Source organism: Phaenicophaeus curvirostris, chromosome 7 (assembly GCF_032191515.1).
Source record: "Phaenicophaeus curvirostris isolate KB17595 chromosome 7, BPBGC_Pcur_1.0, whole genome shotgun sequence".
NCBI lineage: Eukaryota > Metazoa > Chordata > Aves > Cuculiformes > Cuculidae > Phaenicophaeus > Phaenicophaeus curvirostris.
In genome coordinates, this window is record NC_091398.1 from 31,591,784 (window position 1) to 31,618,769 (window position 26,986).

The 26,986-nt window shown below is 41.8% G+C and overlaps 1 protein-coding gene across 12 annotated transcripts in view; it reads left to right on the top strand.

Annotated features, from left to right (window-relative positions):
- KALRN (kalirin RhoGEF kinase) overlaps positions 1-26,986 on the top strand; it is a 514,381-nt gene that overhangs the window by 467,501 nt on the left and 19,894 nt on the right. For 8 of the 12 annotated variants that reach the window (XM_069861454.1, XM_069861453.1, XM_069861459.1 and 5 more), the window contains 11 exons: positions 802-871; positions 1,459-1,545; positions 2,332-2,424; positions 3,502-3,552; positions 3,874-3,951; positions 4,868-5,053; positions 8,516-8,687; positions 12,844-13,082; positions 13,962-14,209; positions 17,382-17,505; positions 18,820-18,879. In XM_069861454.1, the coding sequence (XP_069717555.1) occupies positions 802-871; positions 1,459-1,545; positions 2,332-2,424; positions 3,502-3,552; positions 3,874-3,951; positions 4,868-5,053; positions 8,516-8,687; positions 12,844-13,082; positions 13,962-14,209; positions 17,382-17,505; positions 18,820-18,879 (1,408 nt within the window). Of the gene's footprint in view, positions 1-801; positions 872-1,458; positions 1,546-2,331; positions 2,425-3,501; positions 3,553-3,873; positions 3,952-4,867; positions 5,054-8,515; positions 8,688-12,843; positions 13,083-13,961; positions 14,210-15,059; positions 15,091-15,176; positions 16,477-17,381; positions 17,506-17,672; positions 17,700-18,819; positions 18,880-26,986 lie in introns of those variants that run through there. The other 4 variants (XM_069861461.1, XM_069861457.1, XM_069861464.1 and 1 more) reach the window with 4 other exon arrangements.

The window sequence follows — 26,986 nt, forward strand, 5'->3', positions numbered from 1 at the left end:
CATGTCCTTTCACCCAGTGTGGCTACTGTAGAAAATTTGTGGGGGTATTTGAGACAGAAATGCTGCACTGAAAAAGAGAAGGATCCTGGAAAGGTAGATTGTCAGGATTTGCCTACCAGTTAAAAAACCTGACTGTATTTCTAAAGTTTATTTTAACTTCTTTTACCTCACTTTTCGGCATTCCAGTATATTCTTGGTGAGGGCACTCAAGCTAGAATGAATGACCTCCCCAAAGCTGCGAGTCAAGATAGAGAGTGTTCATGAATTACTATTATTATTATGAATTACAGCATGTTACCAATAGTAATATACCAAAACCCATGGAAAACCAGAACATACCAAAACTCCACCAGCAAAACGATGTTGATTTGTTTATTCAAATGGAAACTTCTGCATTTCTTCCATGTTGACCAGTACTCCAAATCTGCTCGTGCAACTGAGAGCTCTTGGTAAAGCTTCAGTTAAGTTTTCAAAAGCATTTTGGTATATGGAGAAGTTTTATTTTAGGAGTTCTCAGTGATGGAAAGCAACTCACATAATTAGTTGATAATTGATATTTTTAAAAAGTTGAAACCGCTGTAATGGTAAAAAAGAGCAGGTAGTTTGCCAGACAAGTCCTTCATATTTCACAGCTCTCATGTGTTTTAGAAATCCCACCATTAAGAGCTGAAGCCAAGCTTACCTTTTCATTTATTATTGAATACTATAGCTAAAATTACACTGATAAATCTGGAAGACAACTAGTTTGCTGCTGGGATGACCTAAAGAAGTGTTCTGAAATGTTGATATCCTTTCTTTCAGCTTTTTCCTGGCTGAACTGGAAAAATGTCTTCAAGAACCTGACCGTTTAGCACAACTCTTTATTAAGCATGTAAGTTTTATTTTGTTACCTATCTCTACTATAATTGTCGTTTAGGGTGTGATGACTCCTTTCCAAAAACATCTGCTTGTGTCAACTTGATACTTTTACATGTCCAAACCTAAGTTAAACCTAAAGTAGCCCTGTCATTATGCATCTTCAGTGGGCAGCTGGATTGAACCAACACATTAATCATTGCCTTCTTGCAGATTTCTTAATCTGGGGGCAAAATTGATGTGGCCAAGGACAGGATATCTGCTGAAATGTAGTTATTGCATGTATTTGCCAATAGCTATGATTGGCATATTCATACGATTTTGGCCAGAGCACAGCTCTATAGCAAACTTTAGACCTACTAGTGTGGTGACAACATCTCTAACTGGCTATTCCCATGGAAACTTTCCGTTGCCTGAGGTGCAGAAGGGGAGAACAGAACCAGTTGACAATTTACTTTCCTACTTCAGCGAACTAGTTATTTGATTAAACAAAAAATAAGGAAGACCATACAGAATGTATTAACTACTTTCTGCTAGCTCTTAATAGCTGCACAGAGTCATAGCCAGTATCTCACCAGGCTGCTGTGTCTCTTGCTTTCACAGGAGCGACGATTACACATGTACGTGGTATATTGCCAAAACAAGCCACGATCTGAATATATAGTAGCTGAGTATGAGACTTACTTTGAGGTAAGTGTTGCTTGTTACACATTAGTGCTACTTACGGCTGTGAGTCCTAGTCAGGCAGATTATTGTGTGACCTGTGGAGTTTATCTAAAAGAAGCTAGAAGACTTTGATACTGACATGCTGTTAAAGTCTCTGCTATGGGGAAAAATATGTTATTGTTTCATTGATTTGAAATACTCATGTTGGTAATTTCTAATAAATATTTAATCTAGTACTATCTGTCTGTGGCCCTCAGAGTGCCATGACTGTGTTGATTTCTGTCCAAAACAAAATAAAACTTTTTAATCTGCAGTCTACAAACAGGGGAGAAGGCAAAAGTTATTGGAGCTGGGTGGTGCCTCTCATAAATTCCCAGTAAATTTGTCTGCTTTACGAAGTCTTTGAGACTAGACACACTTAGATATTAATGTGAAAGAAGCTTGTTTAACAAGGGAAAGATGTTTCTTTTCACCCAAGGGCATGAAGCATGCTCTGCAGGACTTGTTTGTGAGCTAATCCCAGCTGCTGTGGAAAGAGTGGTCTCCAGACCTTGCAATCCTGCTCAATCAGCTCAAAGGGTGAAGGGATCTTGCGCTTTCCAATGCCTTCCAGCTCGGTCATGACTTCTAGCCAGTCCTTGCCTAAATAGGATATGCCAGATTTTTAAATCCTCTAGAATTCCCTCTTGCAAACAGAAGATTAAGAACAAGCCAACTTTCTGTGGAAATAGGTCTCTGCTGCAACACTTTATCATGTTCTCTGTCTTCCTCTGTGATTGTTTGCGATTGTTTTTAATCCTCAATTTTTAGGAGCTTCAACAGGAAATAAGCCAACGGCTGACCATCAGTGACTTTCTGATCAAACCCATTCAAAGAATAACTAAATACCAGCTTCTTCTCAAGGTGAGTGGAAAGGTATAGTTTTAACTAAAATATAGTCTGCATCTTGCATTAAATGTTATTTTAAATCAGTATAAGTTTTAACTGAGAAATAACTTAATCATATCAAGAGGAAAGAGGAGTCTGCTTAAACATGGGCATACAGTGGCGGAGTCCCATAGGAAAATGTCCAGAGAGCAGGAGGGCCACATGTGTGGGAGTAGTTTGCCGTTTAGGATTACAAGAAGATACTTTTTTTATTTTCTATTGAAATTATTATATTCAAGAGTAAACTTCAAACAGGAATTTTCTTCCCTCTGAAATTTCAGAGCAAACTTTCATTCAACTTTTTAAAATTGCAATGAAGACACACAATAAAGAAGTCCTTTAATAAACCCTGTCTTCGGTGCTAAATGGCATGCTTCTAATAAGTGCTATTGCCTCCATTTCTGAATATCTCTCTTCAAATTAGCATAAGAAACTTGTTTCCAGAATATTCTCATGTCTTAAAATTTGGGGAGCTCACCACAGTTTTTTTTCCCAAGGGATCTGACCACTCTGGCTTCTGCTGACTTACCTGCAATGCCAATTATTTAGCATTTCTGAAAATTTGTCCCTAGGGGGGTCTCAAGCTAATATCTAAAATGAGGCATGTATGAATCCTACCCTGTAATTGCCAGCAGTACCAACATTCTGAGCTGGCTTCTTCTCTTCTGTGAACTGGTCTCATCAGGCCATGGTTTGGTAATAGCACACTATCAAAAGAGACAGCAGTGTGTCCTCTGAAATGCCAAAAGGAAAAGAAAAATCTTGAAATGTGTGTGGTCTTGTGGCTTAAACTAGGGACCAAGTAGGCATTCCCAGGGTCTAATCCCAGCTTTATGTTTTTTCTGTGATGTTTTCCTCAACCATCCACACCCCTTTTCCATATCTATAAAGTGGTTATAATGTTCAGCAACCTCTGAAGATGAATTTATTAATATTAGCAAGTTCCCTCTGGAAAAAATCACATCCTGAATGTTCTTTTTCATTTTCAAACTGGCTTTTTTTTTTTTTTCTCTTTCTGAAGTGCCTTAATGCAAACCTTTCTGCTCTCTCCAGGATTTCCTGAGGTACAGTGAAAAAGCTGGTCTGGAATGCTCTGATATAGAGGTATGTTTTCATGTCCTGGACAATAGTGCTATGTTATCTAATGACGCTTTGTGTAGAAGAATGAAAACCCCAGAATTCCTTTGACAATAGCTGAAGATCCCACTGATATTCTAAATGTAGTATTCCTCTTAGCTTAAGTCGGAAGTAAAGGATGAAGGTGCAGTCCTATTTTCAACATTCCCATAAACTTTCAGTGCATGAGGGCCTCACCATGAATAACTGCTAGCACTGATCATGCTGTTGAAGTTCATTACTTGATGCTTTGCTTTTAGGAGCCCACTGATTCTCTTGTAATAATTTAACACCCTTTTTTCTTAACAGAAAGCAGTTGAACTAATGTGCCTTGTACCGAAGCGTTGCAATGATATGATGAACTTGGGTCGCCTCCAAGGCTTTGAGGTGCGTATTTGCATTCTACTTATAATAACAACTAGTCAAGGAAAATAATTTTGTCTTTCTGTGATTGTCTCTACAATCTGCCCTACTCCTGGCTGTTTATCTAGTGCTTTTTCTTCCCCAGTGCTGAGCTGCATGCTTTGTTGCAGTTTTGAAGGTGGGGTTGATATACCTCTCACTCAAAAGCTGTGACAATTTATTGTTTCTTCAAACTGTGAGGTCAGTAGAAGCTTCTGCTAGTTTGAATTACACTTCTTGTATCTATTGTCAGAGCAAAATAAGCGGTGAAGCAGATTGTTTTGCCTCTTGGTAAAGCCACCTGGCATGAACATGTTAACAGGTCCTTACGAGTTTGGCAAGATCCAGGAGGGGGCTTAGGAGTTATAACCCCACAGTTTACAATTTGTGGTTTGTAGCTAAGCCAAGGTAGACATTGGCAGCCCTGCTGGCCGCCCTCTTATCTCCAAAAGGAAGTCAAGATTGTCTTATGATCTTATGCATTATTACATTCCTGCAAACAGGTAGGTCCTGGGGTTTTGCACCTTCAGATGTGTTGTCACTTCCTACTGGCTTAAGGGGTGATGAAAAACTCATGACTAGAGAGAATCCAAGACATGACAATAACAAATTACCTAATGGGAACAGTGTTTGAAATTAGGTACAACGGAGTCTACTTAAGACCTCTTGGTTTTGTTTTTACATACACAATCCATGGCAGTGAGGACAAAGAAAACCTATGTTATTTTCTGAAGCTGAGCTCTTGATTTACAGGATTGCTGCTTTGGTAACTTAGAGGCGATAGGTCTCACATGAATTCATTGCTACTTGGAAAACTTGGGCTGCATGAAACACAGCAGCTCATTCTGTAGGATAATGATGGATCAGGGTTTGTAATGTTTGTGCCTTGTCTGCTTTTCAGGGCAAGCTGACAGCACAAGGCAAACTGCTGCAGCAGGACACCTTCTATGTGACAGAGCAGGATTCTGGAGTTCAGTCTCGGCCAAAGGAGCGTAGGGTGTTTCTTTTCGAGCAAATAGTTATCTTCAGCGAACTCCTTAGAAAAGGATCTTTAACACCAGGCTACATGTTCAAGAAGAGCATAAAGGTAAGATGTAGAGAGGGCGAGGGATATTCTGTTTGGTAGTCATGTAAGGAAATCTTACTGGTTTTTTCTATGCTATGAGATTGTGTCATCCTGTCAAAGGTGAACAACAATTTGCAGAAAACATTTACTTTTACCTTCCAGTGAATCAGAAGGCATTTAAGACCATGTTTAAATAAACCACTGGGTGCCTGAATTTCCTGGGTAATTTTTATGAGGAACATGGCCACAATGGGTCCTCTGTCATTCATAGCTTGTGAGTTAGCAAATATTGCTACGAAGCCTGCAGTAGTCAGAGGAAGTATTCAACAGTTGCTTTTAAGCGTAATCATAAAAGGTGAGGGAAGGTATAGTATCCAAAACAGTAATCTTAGGGCAAACTGAAAGTCAGTATTAAGCCTCTATGTGACATTACTGGAAATACTCTCCCTAATGAGGGGAGGGCCCTTAGTACAAATGTCAGTGTTGCAAGAAGGCAAAACTATTTCAAAAACGAACAAAACCACACATAGTTCTAAAAATGCAGCTGTGAGAAATTATTAAACCAACTAAACTATGAAGAAAGTTTTAAGAAATTAATTTTGGTTTTAAATAATTTTTCCAGGTCATGGGGCTGGAGCTAAAAGTACTTATTTGCTTGTTTAAGGGGTTTTATATTTGTTTAACAAATGCAAAATGGTAAGTGAGGGTGAATGAATGTTACACCTCTCCTGGCAGAACAGCCTTTGTTGTGCCTGCAGAAAGAACAATGTCGCTGGTTCGTTTGAATGTCTTGATCATTCAAAACTGAGATCTGGGATTAATTTCCTTTTCAAAGGTGCAGGTTAAAAAAAGATATTGCCGAATGCATTGTGTTTGATTAAACAATATTGATTGAAATAAGGCATATTAGCCATATATAACTAAACAAATCCCTGATAAACAGTATATTTTCTGAAATGAGGACATCTTCTTGGCTGACAGAAACTGCAACATTTACTGAAAAGCCTATATTTCTTTGCAACTCGACATATTTCATAGTTTCCAACCAAATAATATGCTATGAAGGGAAAACCTGAAGTGTACAAATAAACGTTCATCTTGATTTAGATGATCAACTTTGATTTTATCTTATTACTGATTTAAATCATTATTAAGGTTGGAGATGGAAATAGCATGAATCATTTTTACTGCTGTTTATTGTATGTATAACAATGACTCTTTTATCTGCAGGAAACAATTCCTGAATTGTATATTGTAGATAAAGAGAGAAAAATAAATCTCTCCTAATGTCAATAAAATCAGCTTGCCTCAAGGGTCTGATTTGCTTTTCTGGTTAAACAAGCTAGAAAGTAATGTGCTTCCCATTGCCTGAGTTTAAAATTTTTGTGTGATAATTTTCCAGTCCTGCTCTTCTTCCATTTGGAAAACAGTTTCTTCTCCTGTTGAGTGTCTTCAGCAAGTGTGGGATCCCCCATAGATCCATGTGCATCTCAGCCACCGCACTGTGGAGTCTGTGTGCCAGCAGCTCATACCCAGCCTCCCAGCCCCTACTTCGGCTTCTAGCGGCTTTCGCGTTTCTCCTGTGCTTCTCACAGAGATGAGCTGGGGCCCATCATGGAGCAGGACCACTCCCTGCCTCCTGGTACACAGGCATTCTCACCTTGCAGCAGAGCCTCACCCTGAGCTAGGCAATTCCTGGGTGAGAGGCACTTTGTCCAAAGGTGTCATGTAAACAGGTTGTCTCATCACTTGTCTTTCATAATTCTACCCTAAAAGTGGGCATCCAGAAATTGCATCTGGTCTGAGTTCATGAGCTGGAGTTTGAGGAAACTTTATGCTGTCAGTTAGGAACAAGTTTCTTTAACCTTGGTTTGAGTATGGATGAGATCTTTCTGGGCAGGTTGAATCCATCTTCACAGCAGTTTATCAGGACTGATTAGCCACCGTTGGCCAGCTTTGGACAGCAGTCATAGCTCTCCAGTCCTCTGGGAGACACTTCCCGAGACATGTAGGCTGTTTCCCTGCTGGTCATATCCTCCTACAGAGTAGAAGGTCCTGGCCAGCACTGGAGATCCCATTTCAATCCTCTTTGTCACTGCCACTGCCGAGCACTGAGGTCTCTCGATTAGAGTAAGAAGTGTGTATGACTTCAAATGCAACCATTATGGTCTGCAGGGGAGATGAGACTCACAGGTATTGTTCTCCTAGGTCTGTCACACTCAAACTGTGATAGAAGCTTCATCATGATACTTTACATTAGCAAAGAAGCCTTCTTTATGCAGTGAGGTAGCTAGTGTTTGGAAATAGCACATCTTTTCTTGGATACCTCTCAGATGGATACCTTTCAGACTCTCAAAATGCGTAAGTGGGTAGCCTCAGCAAATGCACATCCCTGAGACACAAACAGGAGGTTAGGAAGTCTGACCTAAAAGTCTTTTTCCCGGAGTTATACCACAATTGACTTGCTTACTTTGGCCATCAACCAGAAGAGTGAGAGCCCAGAAAAAGAAGAGAAACGCTGTCCAGGGTCACTGTCTGTCTCTTTCCTTGTCCCCATGTCAGAGGAGTTCCTTCTTGTCCCTGTAACTTCACAGGGATGCCCAAAAGAGAAGGAGGAGGGTACTTCTATCTTACAATCTGAACATTGGACAGTATTCAGATGTGGAAGGGACCTCTCCCTGTTCGGAAACAGATATTCAGAGCGATTGGAGACAGGCTTCTTCTAGAAGGACTTTAGAGCTTTAGTCTTTGGACCTGTCTATTTTGACATGAAGACTCTTTTTCAAAGGCTGTGCCAAACTATTCTTGTTTCCTATCGTAGATACAGGTAGCTCAGGGAAAGTTAAACTGATGGGTATACTTAAATAGTGCAGGACACAAGTGCAGGACAGCAGCTGAAATTGCCATCCATGGGATTTCCAGAATAAGTGTCTGTGACTACTCCCAACTGAAGTGATTGCACACAGTCATGTGTAATCTGCTAGAAATAAGAAGATCTGCTGGAGCGCTGGGGAGAGTTGCTCTTTTTTCAGTATATTCCTGTACACCCTCTGTTCTATCTTTAAAATATTCTAATGACTGTGACTTTCTTTCCCTCTGAGGATAAGAAATTGAAACACTTATTAAAACTGGAGGAATGGTAGACTTTATTAATATCTTAATAGGAACATTTTAACTCTATTTACAGGTTACAGTAAATTTTTAGCACATCAGTCAGGTCTATGTTACCTTAAAATAGAAGCTGTAATTCAAGACAAGGCAGGCGGATGTCTGGTACATCTGTCAAAGCTTTATTAAGCGTCATATTAAAGCTTAAGATTTATCTGGCTAAATCTAGATGAGGCAAATTCTTCTGATTATGATCTGACAGTCTGTTATTAGACTCAATTATTTTCAGGAACTTTTCAAAACAATTTTATTGTGATTCTTGAGTAATATTAACTCATGCTCCATGTAACATGTGCTTACCTTGATGTGTTTCAGATGAACTACCTTATCATTGAAGAAAACGTGGAAAATGATCCCTGCAAGTTTGCTCTAATGAGCCGGGAAACATCAGAGAGAGTCATTTTACAGGCAGCTAATCCAGAAATTCAGCAAGCTTGGGTACAGGACATCAATCAGGTTCTGGACACACAAAGAGATTTCCTAAATGGTAGGTACATGGTCTTTGCACTGTTTCCCAAACTGTGACACTAAATGAGATGTTGAATCTTCATGTCTTCGTTCCCTTTATGAGAAAAACATTCAACAGCACTGGGTCAAGTGGTATTCACAGAGCACAAGGGAAAGAGTACTCATAATTTACAGCTGGTTTTCGAGAAGAGACAACCTCAGTGCCCTTGTACAGAGGTCTCTCTCCTGCATGTCATGTCTGCCTGGTGGGAAGGTGAAGAATAGGAGAAGGGCGGGGCAAGCCTGATCGGAGCTGCTGTGTGGCCCTGGGAAGCTGCTGGAGCCTCATCTTGCATTAAAGACTGCAGGTTTTTCTGGCCTTGCTCTATTAGCAGAATCTCATGGAATGGTTTTGGTAGCCTATTGGTTCCTTGCTTACAAAACTGGTGGGTCCCTCTGCAGTTGTGCTGCAAGTATCAGTCAGATTCACATTCAGGGTCTCAAGCCCTTTCATCAGTAATGTGCCTTTGGTGCTTTGCAGGGCTGTATCACCTGGTGCTTTCTGTTCTACAGGGAATTTTACATCTAATCCCTTCCCAAGTCCATCTCAAAGCCAAGTTGCCATTGCATCTAAACTACATTGCCCAAGTTCTCTCCAACAACCTCCTATTCAGCGCACCATGTGCTACGAGCTGAGGACGTGAGGTGGGACGAAAGTGCCTCACCATCCACCTCCTTCAAAGTCCAAATTCTGTGGGGCAGCCGCTTTCAACACAAAAAAAGAAAGAGAGGGCAGGGAAACATGGGAGCTGTGCATGAGCAGGGGCCTTTCCAAAATGTCAACTTTGCTTTAGGAGTAGATTTGGGGTGGTTTGAAATAATATTTCAAATTAAAGCTGTGCTTCTAAAACAAAACTACAAAAACCACACATGATCAACAAAAGTATGGATTTTGAAAATACTGAGGAAGCAAGTTCAGTTAACAATTTTAGCTTCTTCAGGCTTCTTATTGGGCAAGGGAAAGTGGGAAAATCAGGACGAGAGGAAATAATTAAAAATAGTATCTCTTTGTTTGGAAGCAACAAAGCGGGAATCATTACTTTGGAAGATTTCAGATTTGGCTTGCACTATTCATTTCAAAACAGTTTTTTTTTAATGGAGGTTAGATTAGGAAAGAGTTCTTTATTTAAAAACTCAATATATGTTCAATAACAAAAGTCATTTGCTTGAATCAAAATGTTTTGGCTTGGCACAATCTGTTAACGTTTTTGATTTTGAGGTTTTAGCATTTGGTTTTGTGGATTTTTTTTGTTGTGAAATCTGGCTCTTTCAGTTCACATCAAAACAAAGGTTCCCTTCAATGTGCAGGTTTTGTAGGCCTTGAAATTTTAACTTAATTTAGTTTTGCTGTGCATAAATTAATTGGGAAACGGTTACACGCAAAAGCTGTTTGTGACAGTTCAAAGACTATGACTGAGCTGAGAATGGAAATAGTGTTTCACCTGTGATTCCAAAACTTGATATTAGGTTTTCATGACTTGGAATACAAAGGGCCTCATAAAGCCACTGTAAAATTATTCCCTAAATACACTGGTGAGATGAGCAGTCTGAGTTCTCCAGTTTGACCAGCTGGTACTAAAACTTGCTGGTTTTGTGTCAGTGCAGTTGGCTTTGAATGAGGGATTGTTGGACTAAAAATAAGCTCCATTAATGGTTAGCTACAGATTTTTATTTTAAACCTTGTGAGAACTCCACAGACAATATTGCAGTGGTTTTGTGTCTTCTCCACAGCTTTCTTACTCATTGTTTTATTTTTCAAATATTCCCTCCTATCCTCCCAGTACTTCTGCTCTCTGAGCCCCTTTTTCTGCTGAAATATCTTCATAGCCCCTGTCTTCTACAATGCCAGCAAGGAATTTGGTGGATTAGGAACATAATCGTTAGTATCTCTAAAGCTAAAAGTAAAAATAGATTTATATTAAAACACAAGCTTAAGGATTTACTTTAAACCTATAAATAATATCCAAGAAAATGATATTGTATCCAGTAGAGCCTGTCCAGTCCAGGACAATTTAAGTGGCTTTTAGGATGTAATCTTATTGAGGCTGACTAATCTTTAAATATGTTCTTTAGCTTTGCATTTCATTAAAGCGGATGTTTTCTGTCTTTAAAATCATAGTAAATCCATGCTGAGCCAATGTTGCATAAACTTAATAACAAAATATTCCCTGTGAGTTCTTGCCCAATCTCTCTCTCATTTTCTGTCTTCAACGAGGAAGCCTTAAAGAGTAAGGGACTTTGTACAAAGCTTAGTGTTGGCATCCATAGTTCATAAAACTTACTGCAGTTAAACTGTAATATTCAAGCTTTTCATGTTTTTCCTTGGAAAAGCAAAAGCTTGAGAAACAGACCGTTCATAAAACAACTGGATATAGCAGCTGTTCTCTCTTTTTCCTTTAAGAAGCAAGCTGTGAAGAAAATGGGTCACTGATGGATATATTTCATAAGGAAAATGCCATTGACCTGTACCTTTTTTTTGTTTTTTTAAATCATGTTTTGGGAATGGGGCAAGGTGAGAGAGAAAGAGAGAGCACACAAGTACGTGGACGCTGATTTTTAACAGAAGACCATAAGAATACTAACAGATGTTGAACAGGAGGCTCAAAGCCAGGCATTGCTGTGATAGTTAACGGTGGAATTAATAGTCGCAAGTGGACGCTCAGCTAAATACCCTTTAAAAGCACTGAGTAGGATAGATTGTTTCAAGATAGATAAGTATTCATTTGGGTCTTATGGCTAAAGACCTTGTAGCTTAATCTACTGTATATACTAGACAAACGTCACTGTCAAAAACACTGCCAAAGTTCTCCCTAACCTTCCTTCTCCTCAGTCGCTGATCTGCAGTGGGATCAAAGCATTTTCAGGTGCAGCTGAGGTAAGCGAGTGAAACTGGTAGTCACTGTGCAGGTTTTGGAGCCACGTAATCTTCCAGATTGCTACAGGTCTGTTTGTGACCTTTTCGAGAAAATGATGATCTGGCATCCACCTTGATTTTTTTTTAAGTCACTTGTTGCTTTGTATTAAGTGATTTCTTGTTGAAGTAGCCCAGCCTTTCTCTGGAAGGGGAATGCTAGAGAGTATGTTGTGTGATGCTGAGCCTTTCTGTTTTTCTCTCCTTGTCCTCTTGTTGGGAAAGACATTCCTTCTGTTGTGGTTCCCTGGTTAGGCCTATGCTGTGACATTATGTCCTCTGTCTGCCTCTTGCTAGACTAGTCTCTCTGCATTCCAGTAGCTTTAGTCTGGCGCATGTACACAATATTAACTGGCTATAAATCATCCACTAAAGCCACATGACATGCAAAACACAAACCCATAGGTCTGGGATTGGTAGTCTGAGCCCAGCAAATCTGTTCCTTTCCCATTCACTGTGAGTCTCAGCCCTGATTCTTTCTCTTCCACATGTAACAAATTCTTTAATTTTTTATGATATGGCATTTCTATCCTTTCTTTTCCCATTGTAAGCTCTCTCCATAACTATGAAATGGACACTCTTACAAGCAGGCTCTTTATATTTAAGGCTTATGAAGCTGCTTAATGTTGCTTGTGGATATTTTCTGGAGAGGTCTTTACAGCTGGGATTAATGTCTTTGTGCCATCGATGCTTCCTCACTTGCTGTTCGTTTCCAGCGGTTTCCTTGAACTAAAGTAGTTAATACAGAAAGTACATAGAGAGCAAAGTTGCAGTGCATCGTGTCTGAATAGTATTTAGTGGTCACACTCCCTTGAGTAGAGGCAAATGAGACTTATGACTCTTGACCTGTGTTTTCTGATGGTAGCCCTGTTAACTGTAAATGAGCTTATGTAAATTTATTCTCATAACAGCATGCAATTAATTGTGGCATTTCAAAGAAAATTAATGCAGTTATGTATGCTATAGACAGCAGATATTTAGCCTTCACTGTGCTGGTTAGAGAAGCTGTTCCTCACAGTAGCATGGAATGCTGCATTCAGTTTATGAACAGTATAGCATAAAATGCTTGTATCCTCTGTGGCCATAAATGCACTGTGTGCTTCCATGGGTGACATCTCCTGTTCCTGTTTGGTTTGCAGCTTATCTGTCCATTCTGATTGAATGACTCTGCATCCCTTTGCAATGCCATTGAAAGCATATAGCTAATTCTTTTCCTCTTTTGCAGCGCTGCAGTCTCCCATAGAGTACCAACGCAAAGAAAGTAGTTCAGCCGTACTGAGGCCCCAGACTGGTAGGGCTCCTCAGCCCAACAGCAGACCCTATTCTTCTGTTCCAGTAGGGTCTGAGAAGGCTTTGAAGGCTACGAGCCGTAACCCATCTCTCCCACCCCTGAAGATATCTACCTCCAATGGCAGCACAGGGTATGAACACTCACAGCCCGGAGACAAGTATGAACAAAGCAAGGTACTGAGTTCATCTGATAAAACGTGATCTCATAGCCCATTTCTTGTACCACAGACAATCTGTGAAGTTAGATTTAATTATCAGCTAACCAGGTCAACAGGAATCAATGTACTGAAGCAATGGTGTAAAATGTAATTTGGGATTAAATGGAAACTGTGAAAGCTCTGGCATCCAGACAGGTGGCATTTCAGGTGGGAAATGGAGATAGAGCCTGATGCTGGAGCCTGGAAGGCTGAAACCAGCATTTTTCAGGGCACTGTGCTTACAGAACTGGTGAACTGAATTTTCGTGTGCAGGACTGGCAACAGCAATATTCAGGCTTCTCTAATACCCATTAACCACCCATTCCTTAAGAGTACAGCAGAATTTAGACATTTTCCCACATAACAGTTCACAGGGTGCCAGCTGAAGGTTATCATTTGGGTGCATGTGCACTGCATGCAAACCACCGGAGAGTCAGTAACCACCAGCAGTGTTTGGACCCTGCTGCTGGCTGTGGTTAACCAAAACTGCTTTCCAATATGACCTATATTCAAGAGTATTCATTCAGCTTCTAATATGAGCCTTTGCTGGTCTTTCCCCCCATTTTGCTCAGCACACATCATTTACCTGTAACACCATACAAATGAGAACATGGCTGGTGCACCATCACTGGCAGCTATGAAATCTAATATGAAATAGAAATAATATGGTTTGTATCAGGTTACTGCTGCCTTTCAGGTCCTTAAAATCCTTTTCTACCAATGTAAACTTTAAGTCTTTTGTATCTTTTTCCCTGGTACAGTTTGGCTGGAAATGGAGTGGTGGAATTGCTGCCGGAAAAGGCAAGTTCCTCTTCGCTGCCTGCTCACCAGTTTCTGTTGTGTCTTGTTTTCACAGACTGATTTGGGAGGGTGCAATGGGACCTCTTCCATGGTGGTGATTAAAGATTACTATGCACTGAAGGAGGATGAGATCTGTGTGAATCAAGGAGAGGTGGTTCAGATCCTTGCTATCAACCAGCAGAACATGTTTCTGGTGTATCAGCCTGCAAACGACCACTCTCCGGCTGCTGAAGGATGGATCCCTGGCAATATCTTGGCTCCCCTCACTAAATCCACTACAGATAATAGCGACGGAAGCATCAAGTAAGTGCCATGTTGGCTTCACTGGGAGCGCTATGTGGATTTTTGAGGAAAAAAATCATAAATAAAAATAAATAAACCCAAATGGTAGGGAATTCCTGCTGATTTTTTATCTACAGTGCCATTGGAACAAGCTGAGTGATCAATCTGCGGCATCGGGCAGCCATGGTGGATAGCCATTTGATTATTTTCATTTTGTAGGGTTTTGTTTATACTTTGGAGAGAAATAAACCCGTAGATGGTTAAAGATATGTGTTATGTTACACCGTTTTACACCAACATGGACCTCCTTGGACTGGACTTATATTTATGTTGTATTAAGTTACTAATCTATATATTGGTTATAACAGCATCTAGCAAAAGGAAGCCCACAAAAAAATCCAGGCCCCGTGTTGGACTGAGGTTTGCTTCTCTAGGAGGAGAGATTTTGTTGTCTATGGCAATTTCCTTGTACAGCTTGTATCGTTTTTTATTTTTATTTGTTTTGGGTTTTTTTTCTGTTCTCAGTAACTTTTGTAATATATTTTTTTTTGTTTGCAAGACCCCCAACCAAGTACATTCCTGTATAAAGTATTTTGCACTATTTAAAAAAAAAAGAAAAGAAACAAATTCATATTGATGAAGTCAGGTTGTGCAATATAATGGATAGTCGCAATGTTCATCATTGTACCTGTAATGTAACTAATTTTAAATGTACTATTTTAAATATGTAAAATAAATTTTCACCATGAGCATGTTTTAATGAGGTAAAAGAACTAGTTTGACCCTTTTTTGTTTGTTTTTTTTTGTTTATAACATTTTGTTGTTTATTTAACAAATGTGTGGATATATATTTTTCTTTTCTGATTTTTAGAAATGTGTCAGTCTGAAATGACTAATGCAAGAAAGTGGTTTTTGGTATTAAATACAAAAGGTACAACCCTCTTTTCAGTAATACCTGTTGATTTCTTTTAACATCTAAAATGACTAGCTGGTAATGCATGATGGATGCTACATCGTACCTCAAGACGTGGAATTGAACACAAGGAAAGATTTTGAGACAGATTCACTAAAAATAATTTCATCTTTGATGCAGTTTCATTTAAGAGAAATGATGACTTTACCTGCCAGTCAGTAATGAACGCTACTATGAATTGCATGTTAAGCCAGAGGAGTTGCTTAGCACGTCTCTTGCACATCTGCCATGGCCATTCCCTGGTTCTTCTCTAACAACGATATGCAAACCACGTCTCCTTACATTCATCCATGGCACCAGTCTCCTGGTGAAGACTCTGATTTCATGGCAGCCGTACAGCCAAATTCTGCATCAAATTATGTAGTTGCATGAATTGTGGGAGGAAGGCATATCCCAGAATTGAAAGACACATGCCATTGCACTTCTCTCTTTCTCACTGCAGTGTGATTTAAATCTTCAGTTATATTTCCAAAATCAACTAAAACAACCCTGAAACTGAAAAGATGCTTGAATAATAGAAGTCCTGTGGGTAAAAACCAACCTTGAACAGGAGTTATCTTCAGCCCTGTCTAGTCTGCCAGATCATATTGACTAATTAGTATAAGTAATAAAACTCTTTCTTCTGTTGACAAGTACTGTACACAAAACATGTGATTGATCCAGTAGTATTGGCACCATGTACTATTCACCGATAAGTCAGGGAGTCCATCAGCCATGTCCTTGGCTCTTACCGTATCTTAAAGAAAAATGTAACCATCCTGAAGTGTTGGATGACTTCCTGCACATCTCATTTGGGCCTCTTCCAGAAACGCCCAAGTATCAGACAGCCCTTACTGTCTGACTGAGATGTGCAGGGTGCTTTGGTGCTCCTTGTGTTCAAACGTGACTGCCTCTGCCAGCTGTTTGTAGTGGAGACACTAATCCTAGTTGATGATAAAATTGCTATGGCCCAGTTTAGACTTGTGGCAGTGGCAGCCAGCTGCTGGGAGTCATTAGTTTACTTTTTTCTTTCATTTGAGCTATTGTACAGCTCCCATCAATTGCTGCAATATAACAAAAGAATACTTAGGAGGCAGGCGCAGCATTCGTGGGGGAGTGTCGGCTGTGTGGGGCGTCCTTTGAGTCCTACCTTGCTAACATACTGCGTTTTATTGGCATCGCAGGTGATCGTTGGATTACATGCAACTTGCTTTGTAAAATGTGTCAAGGTACTGTAGACATGACATGCACCAAACATTGGGCTTAGACATGCAAATCAAATTTGCATGACTTAAAGGTGGGCAGATGCTTTGAACCTGGATCCCAGCTCATCACACTGCTGTTTTAAGAGCTTTCTGCTTTGGGCAACATACCCCTTCCCAAGTCCCACCCCCCCCTCAACCTCTCCACTATTTAAATCAAACTGAATCCATATTAAGAACCGTTATGGTTTTTTCTTAATTATTTACGTCTGCTTTGATATGCAATTTCTGTCGTCAACACGGCATTGCTCTTAACAAAGGGTGACATGATCTGTTATTGTTTTCTTCCAAGAGTAAGGTCATAGGAGCAGTAATTAGGAGTAAGAATTGTGCTGGAAAGTGTGCCTGCTGTGCTGCTAACAAAAACCACGCATCCTCTCTAAACAGATTGGCAAAATCAAATAGGAAATTCTTGGGTTTGAGAGGCACAGCATTCTTGGAAGTGACTTCTCTCTTGGAAAGTTAATGATGTAGCTCCTATTTGTTGAGTTATATGTGTTCTGAGTGACATGAAGGGAGCAACTCCTTGAATTTCTTAAATTTTTTTCATTTGCTCTACTGAGTAATCTATTAAGACTGTAATTACATTTGTTTGACTGTTTTTAACCAGCAAGACTGAGGACTGGATTGACCTTTTAAGTGTGCCAAAAAAATAAAATACATTTTGATATGTGGCAATGCAAGACAAAGTCCTTGAAACCAGATGACCAAGTTTTAGTTGCCTGCTTCCATCATGGGCATTTTTTTTCTGCTCCATGCATTTAAACAGCAAGTGTGGCACAACATCTGCTTTATGGAGCTGTTTGGTTTGGTTTTTAACTTCAACTCTCATTGCTCAGATTGAGACAGGCATAGTGCCGGTGGCTTTCATCTTCTAGGGAATTGCAATAATCGCAAATGTGGATGCTGGTTTCCTTTTCCAAATCCTTCCTTCCTGCTATGATTTGCCATTTGATTGCTGCGTTTTTTGGTACAACAGGAAGTCATGTTCATGGCATACTCTGCGCATGAGAAAGCGGGCGGAAAAGGAGAGCAGTGGCAAAAATGAAGCCAATGGGCCATGTAAATCCAAGGATATTCTGGGGAACAAAGTCTCTGTTAAAGTGAGTAAGGCCATCTGAAAGCTGTGTGCTGCTCTCCTGCTTCCCATCCTTTTCACCCCCTGTAGCATCCTCTCCTAAGAGAGGGAGGGGGTGGTGATTTTGGGTTTGGTTTTTGGTTTTTTTTTCCACTTTAGTTATCTTTTTTTTTTCCTTTTTTTTTTTTGTAGTATCCATTTTAGCAGGATTTTTGCATGCAAGATAAAATGCAGCCTTTGTTTTTCATTTTCTTTTTCCTGGCATCCCACATGCAAGTAAGTAATCCTCATTTAAAAAAAAAAAAAAGCCCATATATAAGGTTAAATAACTGTTCTTAAAATTGGGACAATAGTGATTTACTGACCTCTAACCTAGCCCAGCCTGCAGCTCCATCAGAGCAGCTGCAGTGGTAAGAAAACCACTGGGTGAACCAATGGCCTTACTGAAGTCAATGCGTTTTCACCACCTCTTAAGATAAGGGGTTATCAGTCTTGAGATGCTTAATATTTTTGGTCTGGGGAGATGGTCTCAATGACCTTTTTCTTTCCATATTATCAGACAGGGAGGAGGTGCTGACTCGGTCTTGCCAGGAGAGGGTTTCGTGTGTGTCTGTGTGTGTGTGTGTCTGTGTCTGTCTCTCTCTGAGATCTCCCAGTGTGGAAAAGGTTGAGCACTGTGGGGTTAAGCTCCATCTTCTGCTCTGGGTGGCTGACTACTGTGCTCCAACTCAGAGGATCCATCCCTATAAACCGACCACGAGGCCTGCTCGGGATTAATCTGGGGCTTTCCCTTCCGACAGAGGCAAGCAAACACTTGTGATTTTGACACAACCAAAGCCTAGTCTTGATTCAGGAAAGCACTTGAGCATGTCCTTTGGATCCACCCCTCTCCAAGAGAGCCAATGATTAAGTGTTTTCCTTTGCAGAGGCTTTCCATCTTGTAAGCCTAGTGAAATAGCTGTGGCATGTGCAAAGGGAGGATCCCTGCCACTGCGACCCAGGCGCCCCTGGCACCCCCTGTGAGCCCTGCGGCCCTGTGAGCAGCTGGGAGGGACTGGGCCCGGGGGAAGCAGTTGCTCCAGCATGGTGGCCACAGTTCTTCCTCCTGTTGCTTCCTTGCTGTGTTTACTACCCGAATGACTTACAGAATCACTGCCTCTTCTTGGCACAAGCATGCCTTTGCCTTTGCTTCCCCTGTTTTGTTGGTAGTTTGGGTTTTGTTTGCTTTTTTTAGAGCGTTTTCTGTACTGTTACCCATTTCCGTGCTGCTCTGCCCTGACTAACCAATCTCTCTTCTAATCTCTTGTTCTCTTTCTTCCTATTCATGCTGCCAAACAAGGAGACAAACAGCTCAGAGGAATCAGAGTGTGATGACCTTGACCCCAATACTAGCATGGAGGTAGAGACAATCATCCTTGTGACTATGTTTTTTTTTTCCAAGACCGTGTGCCTGTTTTGAAATGCCTGTGCTGAAAGGGGAGCTGGTGGGTTTATCACTCGTGGATATAGGTGCCTATTAAGTGTGAGTCACATAAAGCACCAGTTCTGGTTTTGCCAAGTGGTAAAGTGGAGTTTGAGCTGCCTGTGTGATGGGAGCTGAGGAGGAAGCTGAGGAACAAGCTCCTGCTGAGCTGGAGGTTCACGCAGCTACCCTCAGTCACTGTTTCCCACCTGGGACCTCATTCAAAGAAACGATAACACATGCATGTCAGCTGCTGATAAATGTAGCCGCTTTCTATATTAAAAACACTCCTTGTCCTGGCAACACATGCTGAGCTGCTAGTCAGGCTTCTGTTATAAATCATTGGAGCAAATGTTGTACCACAAATAGTGCTTTAAATTATCTAAATCAGAAAAGACAGCATTTCTTTTTTCTCCTAGCAGAATGAGAATTTGCATTTCTATAAAGGTACTGGAGAGAATGGTAAAATTGGTTACGTCGATGTATCACAGGCAAGGCTGGTGCAGATAGATGAACCCAATTTATGATAAATAATGCTACTGTTTTTCTAGTGTGAAGCCACCAATTCAAGTTGATTGCCAAGACATGCCAAGAGGGCTCAAAGGAGCTCGAAATCATAAATTGCGTATCTGGTTCTCCTTAATTAATATCTTGCAGGACTCTTATTTAATGTGTATAGTGACCACACCAAGCATTTGTATACTTTGTACCAAGGCTGAAAGAGCTTCCTGAACAAGAAAGTACAAGGTTCAGAGAGATATAAGTGATTTTGTAGAGATGACAGGTCAGGTCATTGAGGAACAGGGGTATCTCTGTGTCCTAGGACACCTCCAAGGTGACATTAGTCGGGCTGCGCTATAAACATCCAGCAAAAGAAAACTGATCTTCTGCCTAGGGGGAAAAAGAGGGTGAAGTGTATTGAGATTCACCACCTCAGCAATTAACGTGAAGGCTGTCCTTTATTTTAATTGTGTTGGCACAGTTAAACACATCTTTGAGAAGGGGCTATGTGCTAAAGGAGCACTTTTGACCCAGCTGACAGCCTGGAGACTAAATGGTGCTAATGCCGCATTATTCTCAGGAGTGTGTTTGCATTTTCAAACAGCATTTTGCCAATCACAGGTACTAACTAGATGTATTTGTTACAAGGCAGTGCATGTAGGTCGTAAACCTGAGATCGTTGGAAACTGCCCTGTGGGGTAAAAGGTGGCTGAAATCCAGGGGCAATGTACAGAACTGATGAGAATCACTATTCCTTTTGCAGAGGATTTCTCTGTATTGACTTTACTCAGTAGGAGGAAAAAGATGTTTTAAAATAGTCAGTGGAGTCCTTAAACTGTCGGCATTTCTAGTCAGCTCTACCATGTTCCACATGATTGTTTTTGTTTGATTGAGTTTTTTTAGTAGTTTGTTGTTCTTGCCAGCTCCTCAGTTCAGGTGGTAAGACCTTTTCTAGTTAAACCAAAAGGTGCTAAGTCTTGGGTGTGGCATGAATCTACTGTTGTGGAAGTAACTATGTGCCTGGTATGTGACTTGATTTACACTCAGAAACCTGGTCCTATATCTCTAGGTCATTTACTGGAGATGACAATGGCACCTCATGAACCACAATATTCCTCATAGCTTGAAAAGCTCAAATCTGCTTCTGAGCACAGCTCTTTGAGGCTGGGCATATGTTGAAAATGGCATAGGGATAGAAAAATTAGTGCAATTTGGGGAGTGACTTATGCAAACTGAAGGTGACACTGCCCTGCAAGGAGCATCACAGCCCTCACTTTGTGCTGGTTTTAGTACATCTGCAGCCTGGAGTGAGAACAGTCTGCTCGCTGGTCTGGCTGAGAAGTATTTTTGGGGAAGGGATTGCTGATACTCAGTATAAACCAAGCAAAATCATCCAGAGGGAGCAGAGCAAGGGCAGGTTGCTGAAATGCTCCCAAGGGAAACGGCCCTAGAAGTGGCCATGGGGAAGTCTGTAAAGGTCGGGGCTGTTCACTACTGAAAGCCAAAGTTGTTCTTTCTTTCCCTGTATTATAAATGACTTCATGCACCTTTTTAAATGAGTTGAGAAATGAGCTATATTAAGGCCTTGGGTGCTAAAGTCTTTTCTCATTAAAACAAAGGTAAGCAAGCTTATTCCACCACAAGAGATTGATTGAGGGCTTCATTGATCTTTTTTTGTCTTTGTGTCCTAGGCTTAAGTAACTATTAAACAGCCATGATACCCCCCCCACCCCATCTTGTGTGTGCACTGAAAATCAGCATGTCATCTGTTTCTCCTTTCCCTGCTCTACATGGTACGTACCAGTGTAGCCACTGGTAAGGTGAGCTGGAGACAGCATGACTGGCTGCCCAAAGAGGGGGAAAACCTTCTCTCACCTAGCTCAGCTTGTGATGCATTTTGTAGTTACTGGGAATGCTGGTAGGAGGGCTGTGTCCTGGCCATCAGCATTCAGAAGTGCACGAGGCCTCTTCCTGTGTCATTAAGGAGGAGTCGTTGGTAGGTATTATTACAGCCAGGTAATAACAGGGCAAGTCACCTGTCTTCTCTTACAGAACTGTCACCCCTGACATCCCTTTTCCTCCCATCATGAACGAGAATATGCACCCAGTCCTAGAATAGAGAGAGCAGGTTCCAAATGCAAAGCAGCCCTATTAATTACTTGTACATGTCAGTAACATTTATCTCCAGCTACTCACTGCACAAAAAGTTGGTAAGCTGGTCATAGTATCCATGATGTGTCACAGCTACCATGATCTTTCAGATCTTGCTTTGCTTGCTGTTTATAAAATACCTTGTATCTGTTCAGTAGATTCCAGGTTTCTGAAGCACTTTGCCTTTGTTTTGTTTGAAAGGGTAACTTAGAAAGAAATGTGGAGAACATACATAGTGAGAGAGGAAACTAAAATTCTGAGTGACTATTTAAAAGAGTTAAAATGCCTTTACTGTGTTTTTGCCTGCATAGGGACATGGAGAGCTGGCCCTGGAGAACATTGTAACTCTGACTAGAAATAGTATCTCTTTGTGGCTGTTTAGAATGGTTTGGATTAGAAAGGACCTTAAACATCATGCAATTCCACCCCCTCTGCCACTGGCAGGGACACCTTCCACTGTAGCCCAATCCAACCTGGTCTTGATCGCCTCCAGGGATGAGGCATCCCCGAGTTGTCTGGGCAACTTGTTCCAGCGCTTCACCACCCTCACCGTAGTTCACTGCTTTGAGCTGTAATTGGACAAAACAGAAGGTGCAAACTCTCCTGTTAGGCATGTGAGTGTGCAAGAAGGCACTTAAGGAGCATATGTAGCCACATGAGGCATAGAAGTAACCTATATTTAAGAAAGACTGAGACTCCCTTTCCACATGTCTGTAAATCATTGCACAGGGACAGGCAGCTCTGCTTCTGGGAAGAAGGTGTATGCCCTCCCGAATCAGTAAATATCGTCCACACCCAAGTCTTGGGTCCTGGACAATGACACAACTAATTGTCCTGCAATTCTGTGTCATAATGTCTCATGAGGTTTCAATATTACTGAAGGGGTCATAAGTCAGCTGTGCAAAAACAATTGGACTACCTCTCTTGTCCGTCCAGCAGTCAGAAGATCTGACTGAGCTAAACCTCACTAAATTCAGCAGCAGCTCTTCCAGGCTTTGGGGTGGGCCCCACATCTATGGATCTGATGTGGGTCCAGCTGTCTTGTTTCTCACAGCATGGCTCCAACTGCAGTGTGTTACAAGTAATCCTGCCAACACACAACTGTCACCAAGTGCCTAGTGTTTTTTTCTAGTTTCTTAGTTGTGCAATGGAGAGATGAAGTCCAGGCCCACCCCAAGTCAGTGGAAGTGCCATCATCAGATTAATGTGCTGGGCTATTGCCAAGGAACGTAAGTTCGTCTTCATAATCTATTTTTTTCAGCTATGACATTTTAGCATGTTAAGAACTACTCAGAGACACTTAGAGCAAGATAAGCACTAGGAAACATCCTGTAGGGAGGAATATTTTGTTAGCACCCCCACAGCCAAGTGGTTGAGTAAGTAATGTCTTGGTGGCTGCAGCGTTGGCTCCGAGTCAACGCTTAGCACAGGCCAAGAATTCCCAAGTGCTTTAGGCAAATGCCTTCACCCCCTGCCTTGTGTTGCCCATCTCCTGAGCAGATTTAACATACTCTCTTTGCAAGAGCCCGTATAGTACTGGTAAGATAGCCTCTCCTGGCCTGTTATCACAATATGAATGAGTACAGTCCTGAGAACCTCCTATTTCCCTGGGGAGGTTTCCATGGGTGATAGTGCTGTTCCGCTGCCCTGAGTCGCCACGGATTGCTGAGACTGACCAGGAAAGTGTCTCATCAGGTGTGATGCAGTCTGAGCTGGCAGTGCAGGCACTGTGGTTTAGTTTTGGAAGAGGAAGAAGTGACCTACTTTATCTGCAGGAAGGGAGTAGATTGCTACAGCAGAGTGCCTGGAGTACCAGAGGCATCCCGCAGCTACACTTAGTGAAGCCCACCAGCCAATAGGGCCTCGCAGCAAGAGTGTGATGGTGCAAGAGGACTTCTGCTTTGCATGGATGCAGGTACAACAATCACCATTCCTTGTGGCTTCTCCGTCAGTCTCAAAGGCAGCTGAGCCCATCCATGCTGGGCACCAGAAGGCATGTGGGATGCCTCGTCAATTACCATTCTTCCCGTTTAAATTATATTTTCCCTTTGGTAGCATCTGTCTGTGTGTAGTAGGATCCTTATTTGCTCCTTTTATCAAGAAATTCCCCTTGTTAATTTTGGGGGGGAGGGGCAGTGACACTGTGAGCTTCTTCCCCCAAGACTCTCAAAGTAAAAGTTGACCTAGTCAGAGAGGAGTTGATAGATCTTTTCCTACAAATTAGAGTTGGCTTAATTTCTCTGTGACTAATCTCTTTTTTTCCTGAGAATCATTAATATTTTTCCTTTTTTTTTTTGTTTTTTTGAGTGAGGGATCAAGGAACATGCTGCTGACTCTGCTACCAGCGTGTGCAAATGTGGCAATATTTCATTTTAACTCGGTGAACAAGGAGTGCCACGACGTGTTTATGAAATGCTGAGCTGCTAGTCTTGGAGTAAACATGCCCTCTACTGTTTAGATAAAGCATGGATTGTGTTACAGAGGGCTTGGTTTGCAGCTTAGCCTTATGCTTTGAGGGAAAAATATTCTCACTCCTGTTTTTGATGCACTCCCTTAAAATGGGACTGAAATGTGGCGTTGGAAAAATCTGGGCAACCACTGAGCCCTTCTGTGCATCGCATGTGCCTGGACTGGGTTCATGCACCCTCCAGGGAGGTGGGTTAGGCACAGGGAGGTCATCACTGCAGCAGAGAAGCAGACCCTGACCAAGGCAAGAAGCCCCTGCAGGCAGCCAGAGCTGCACTTGCAGAGCGGTTCAGGGCCAGCTGTTTCCTGCAGGATGGTTTCTCACTCCCCACCAGATACAGCATGTGTGCACAAAGGAAAGATAAGCTCTTGCTAAGAATTAAGGTGGTTGGAGTTACTTTGCAAATGGACTTTGCTGCTACTGCCACTGTAGATACCTTTCTATCTTTATAACGTGAGTTTAACAAAGCAGGAGAAAAGTATCCCAGTACTGCAGAATGCTGAGTTGCTGATGCAGCACCCACGCTGCTTTTCTAAAGCTTGGCTGTTACACTGAGTTACACTTAAGTTGCTTAGATCCACGTCCCTTAGATCCCTGCATGTTCCTAAAGGCATTTAAGTACGCCCCTTGTGTGCCTTTCGTGGTTTGAAACAGCACAGGCTGGAGGAGGGAGAAGCAAAGTCTTTTTCTGCCTTTTTTATTGAATAACCCTGACCCATCACAGAACCATAGAATCAATGGTTTTGGTTGGAAAGGACCTTAAATATCATCCATTTCCAACCCCCTGCCATGGCATCTCCTACCAGACCAGGCTGCTCAAGGCCCCATCTCTTTATCTCACCCCCTGTCTTCCAGCTCCCCATCTTTGCCTCATCAGTATTAGACCCCACATCACTCAAGGAGAGGCCATTTCATGGTCTGCCTTTGTCACATAGTGTGGGGTTTCCATTTTCAACCATCATTGTATTTGAAAAAGAAACTCTCTTGGCCACAGAGTGAGCGTTATGAGTTTTCACCCACCTTGAACCAGGCTACAGGTATTTTTTTCATCCAATGAAAAAAAACAAACCAGCTTGCTGTGTTTCTTACCTGAGGAGTGACCGAGTATCATCCTTCAGGGTTTGTGTTTGCCTGGTGTGAACCAGCTGACGTTGAAGATGGTGTGAGAAGTTTTTGTGTCGGGTAGCTCCATCCCCATGAGTTTTGTTTTCTTGCAGACCAGACTGGCAGCTGCAGTGGCACAGGTAGTGGTTGCTGGGATTTCTCCAGGGAGCTCTTGTCAGTGTGAGGACCCAGGTCACATTGCTTTTCAGACAGAAGAACAGGAAAGGTCCATAACCAGCAGGGATTTTTTTTTCCACCTGCTGATCTTAAAGCAGTATGAAGCATTCTGAGGGAGTGACGTGCAGAAACCAGGACTCCTGCATCACCCCAACAAACATCACTGCTTCTCTTTGGCTTGTGTGGAAGCTCCCTAGGGTTAGCAGAGACCTTAACATAGGGAAAAATAAGCTGGAGAGTGCAGCCTTTCACTTCCTTTTCTTCTTTGTATTTGGAGCCCACTGTGTTGCCTGTGTGATCGTCTCTGGCATCACTGTGTGCCATGGGTGCAGCTTGCTGGCCCCTGAGCCTCCACGGCTGCTGGAAAATAACACCCCTACTGCCCATAATGCCCATTTCGGTGCATGGCACCTCACCCTGCTCGCCCACAGCCTGTCCTGGACTCCTCACTGGCAGCGATATCTGCTCTCCAGAACAGCACAGTCCAGTTTTCATCTCTCTGTAAAAGCCCTGAGAAAGAGAACTGGTAAGAGTTACTTGCATGGATTTTGACAGCTTTACCAGTTTTTTTTTTGCACACACCATCATTTTAAAGAGGCTCTGGGACATGCTTGGCAAGTCCATCCATAACGGAGACCAGCACCAGAGGAAGGCTGTGCAGACAAGCGGTTCGTGAGCTCCCATCCTCCAAGGGCAGTGGGGCTACACTCTGGAGCCTTCCTCTCCACCCATGGGGATTAAAAGCCTATTTGGCAAATGAAATCATCTCCCAAGGTCTTGCACTTAATCTAGGACTCTACAGAGTCTGTCATCTCCAGCCATCCGCCCATAGCCTGGAAACCTGCAGAGAGAGGCAGCAAACCTCTGGGGGCTGGAAGAGGACGCATGAGCTTGCAGAGCTGGCTTCTGGCTGTAGATCTGGCTGTGAACCTGTTGCTGCCCCTCTTACTTCATCATTTGACCCCTTCCTTCAAAGCAGACCAAATCCTATTCCCTAATTAAGTGATGTATTAAATCACTTTGGAAGCACTTAAAAATGCTTTTGCAAATAGGCTTTTATTTATGTGTAAACTTACAACAAGCGAAAGCTGTGACATGGCTAGGAGGGGTGTTGTTAGGTAAAATTCTGTTAACAGATGAAATTTTGGCAAAGGAAATGTGAATTTCAGACTCTTCCTATGTTACTTAGCAGTGGCAATTTTCTTTCTGATATTCCCATGGTAAGGCAGTGCAAAAACATTGGTGAAGCAATTATTATAAATGATTGTGCCTTGGAAGTCATTAGGGATGTGGCATTATTTATTTATAGATGTATCCATTACATTCATCATTGTAGCTGCATCTTCTAATGAATCCTTTAGAGTAATATAATTAATATCAAGAGTTAGGAGTGTTTCTTTCTCCTGATCTCTAATCCTACAAGGACAGAAATCAGTGAATAATAAGGGAATTTAGTGCATGCTGCAGGGAAGGAAGGGGAGAGCTTTGGAGGATATATGTGTATTCCAGTAAGCCAAAAACCACAGAAATTAAGATGTATGTGGAAATGAGCTGATGCCTTGGGTTACCAAGCTGATAAATAGATGGTCTCACTGGGTGTAAAGTGGCAAGTGATGACTATCCACAGAACAGCTTTTTCTTCCT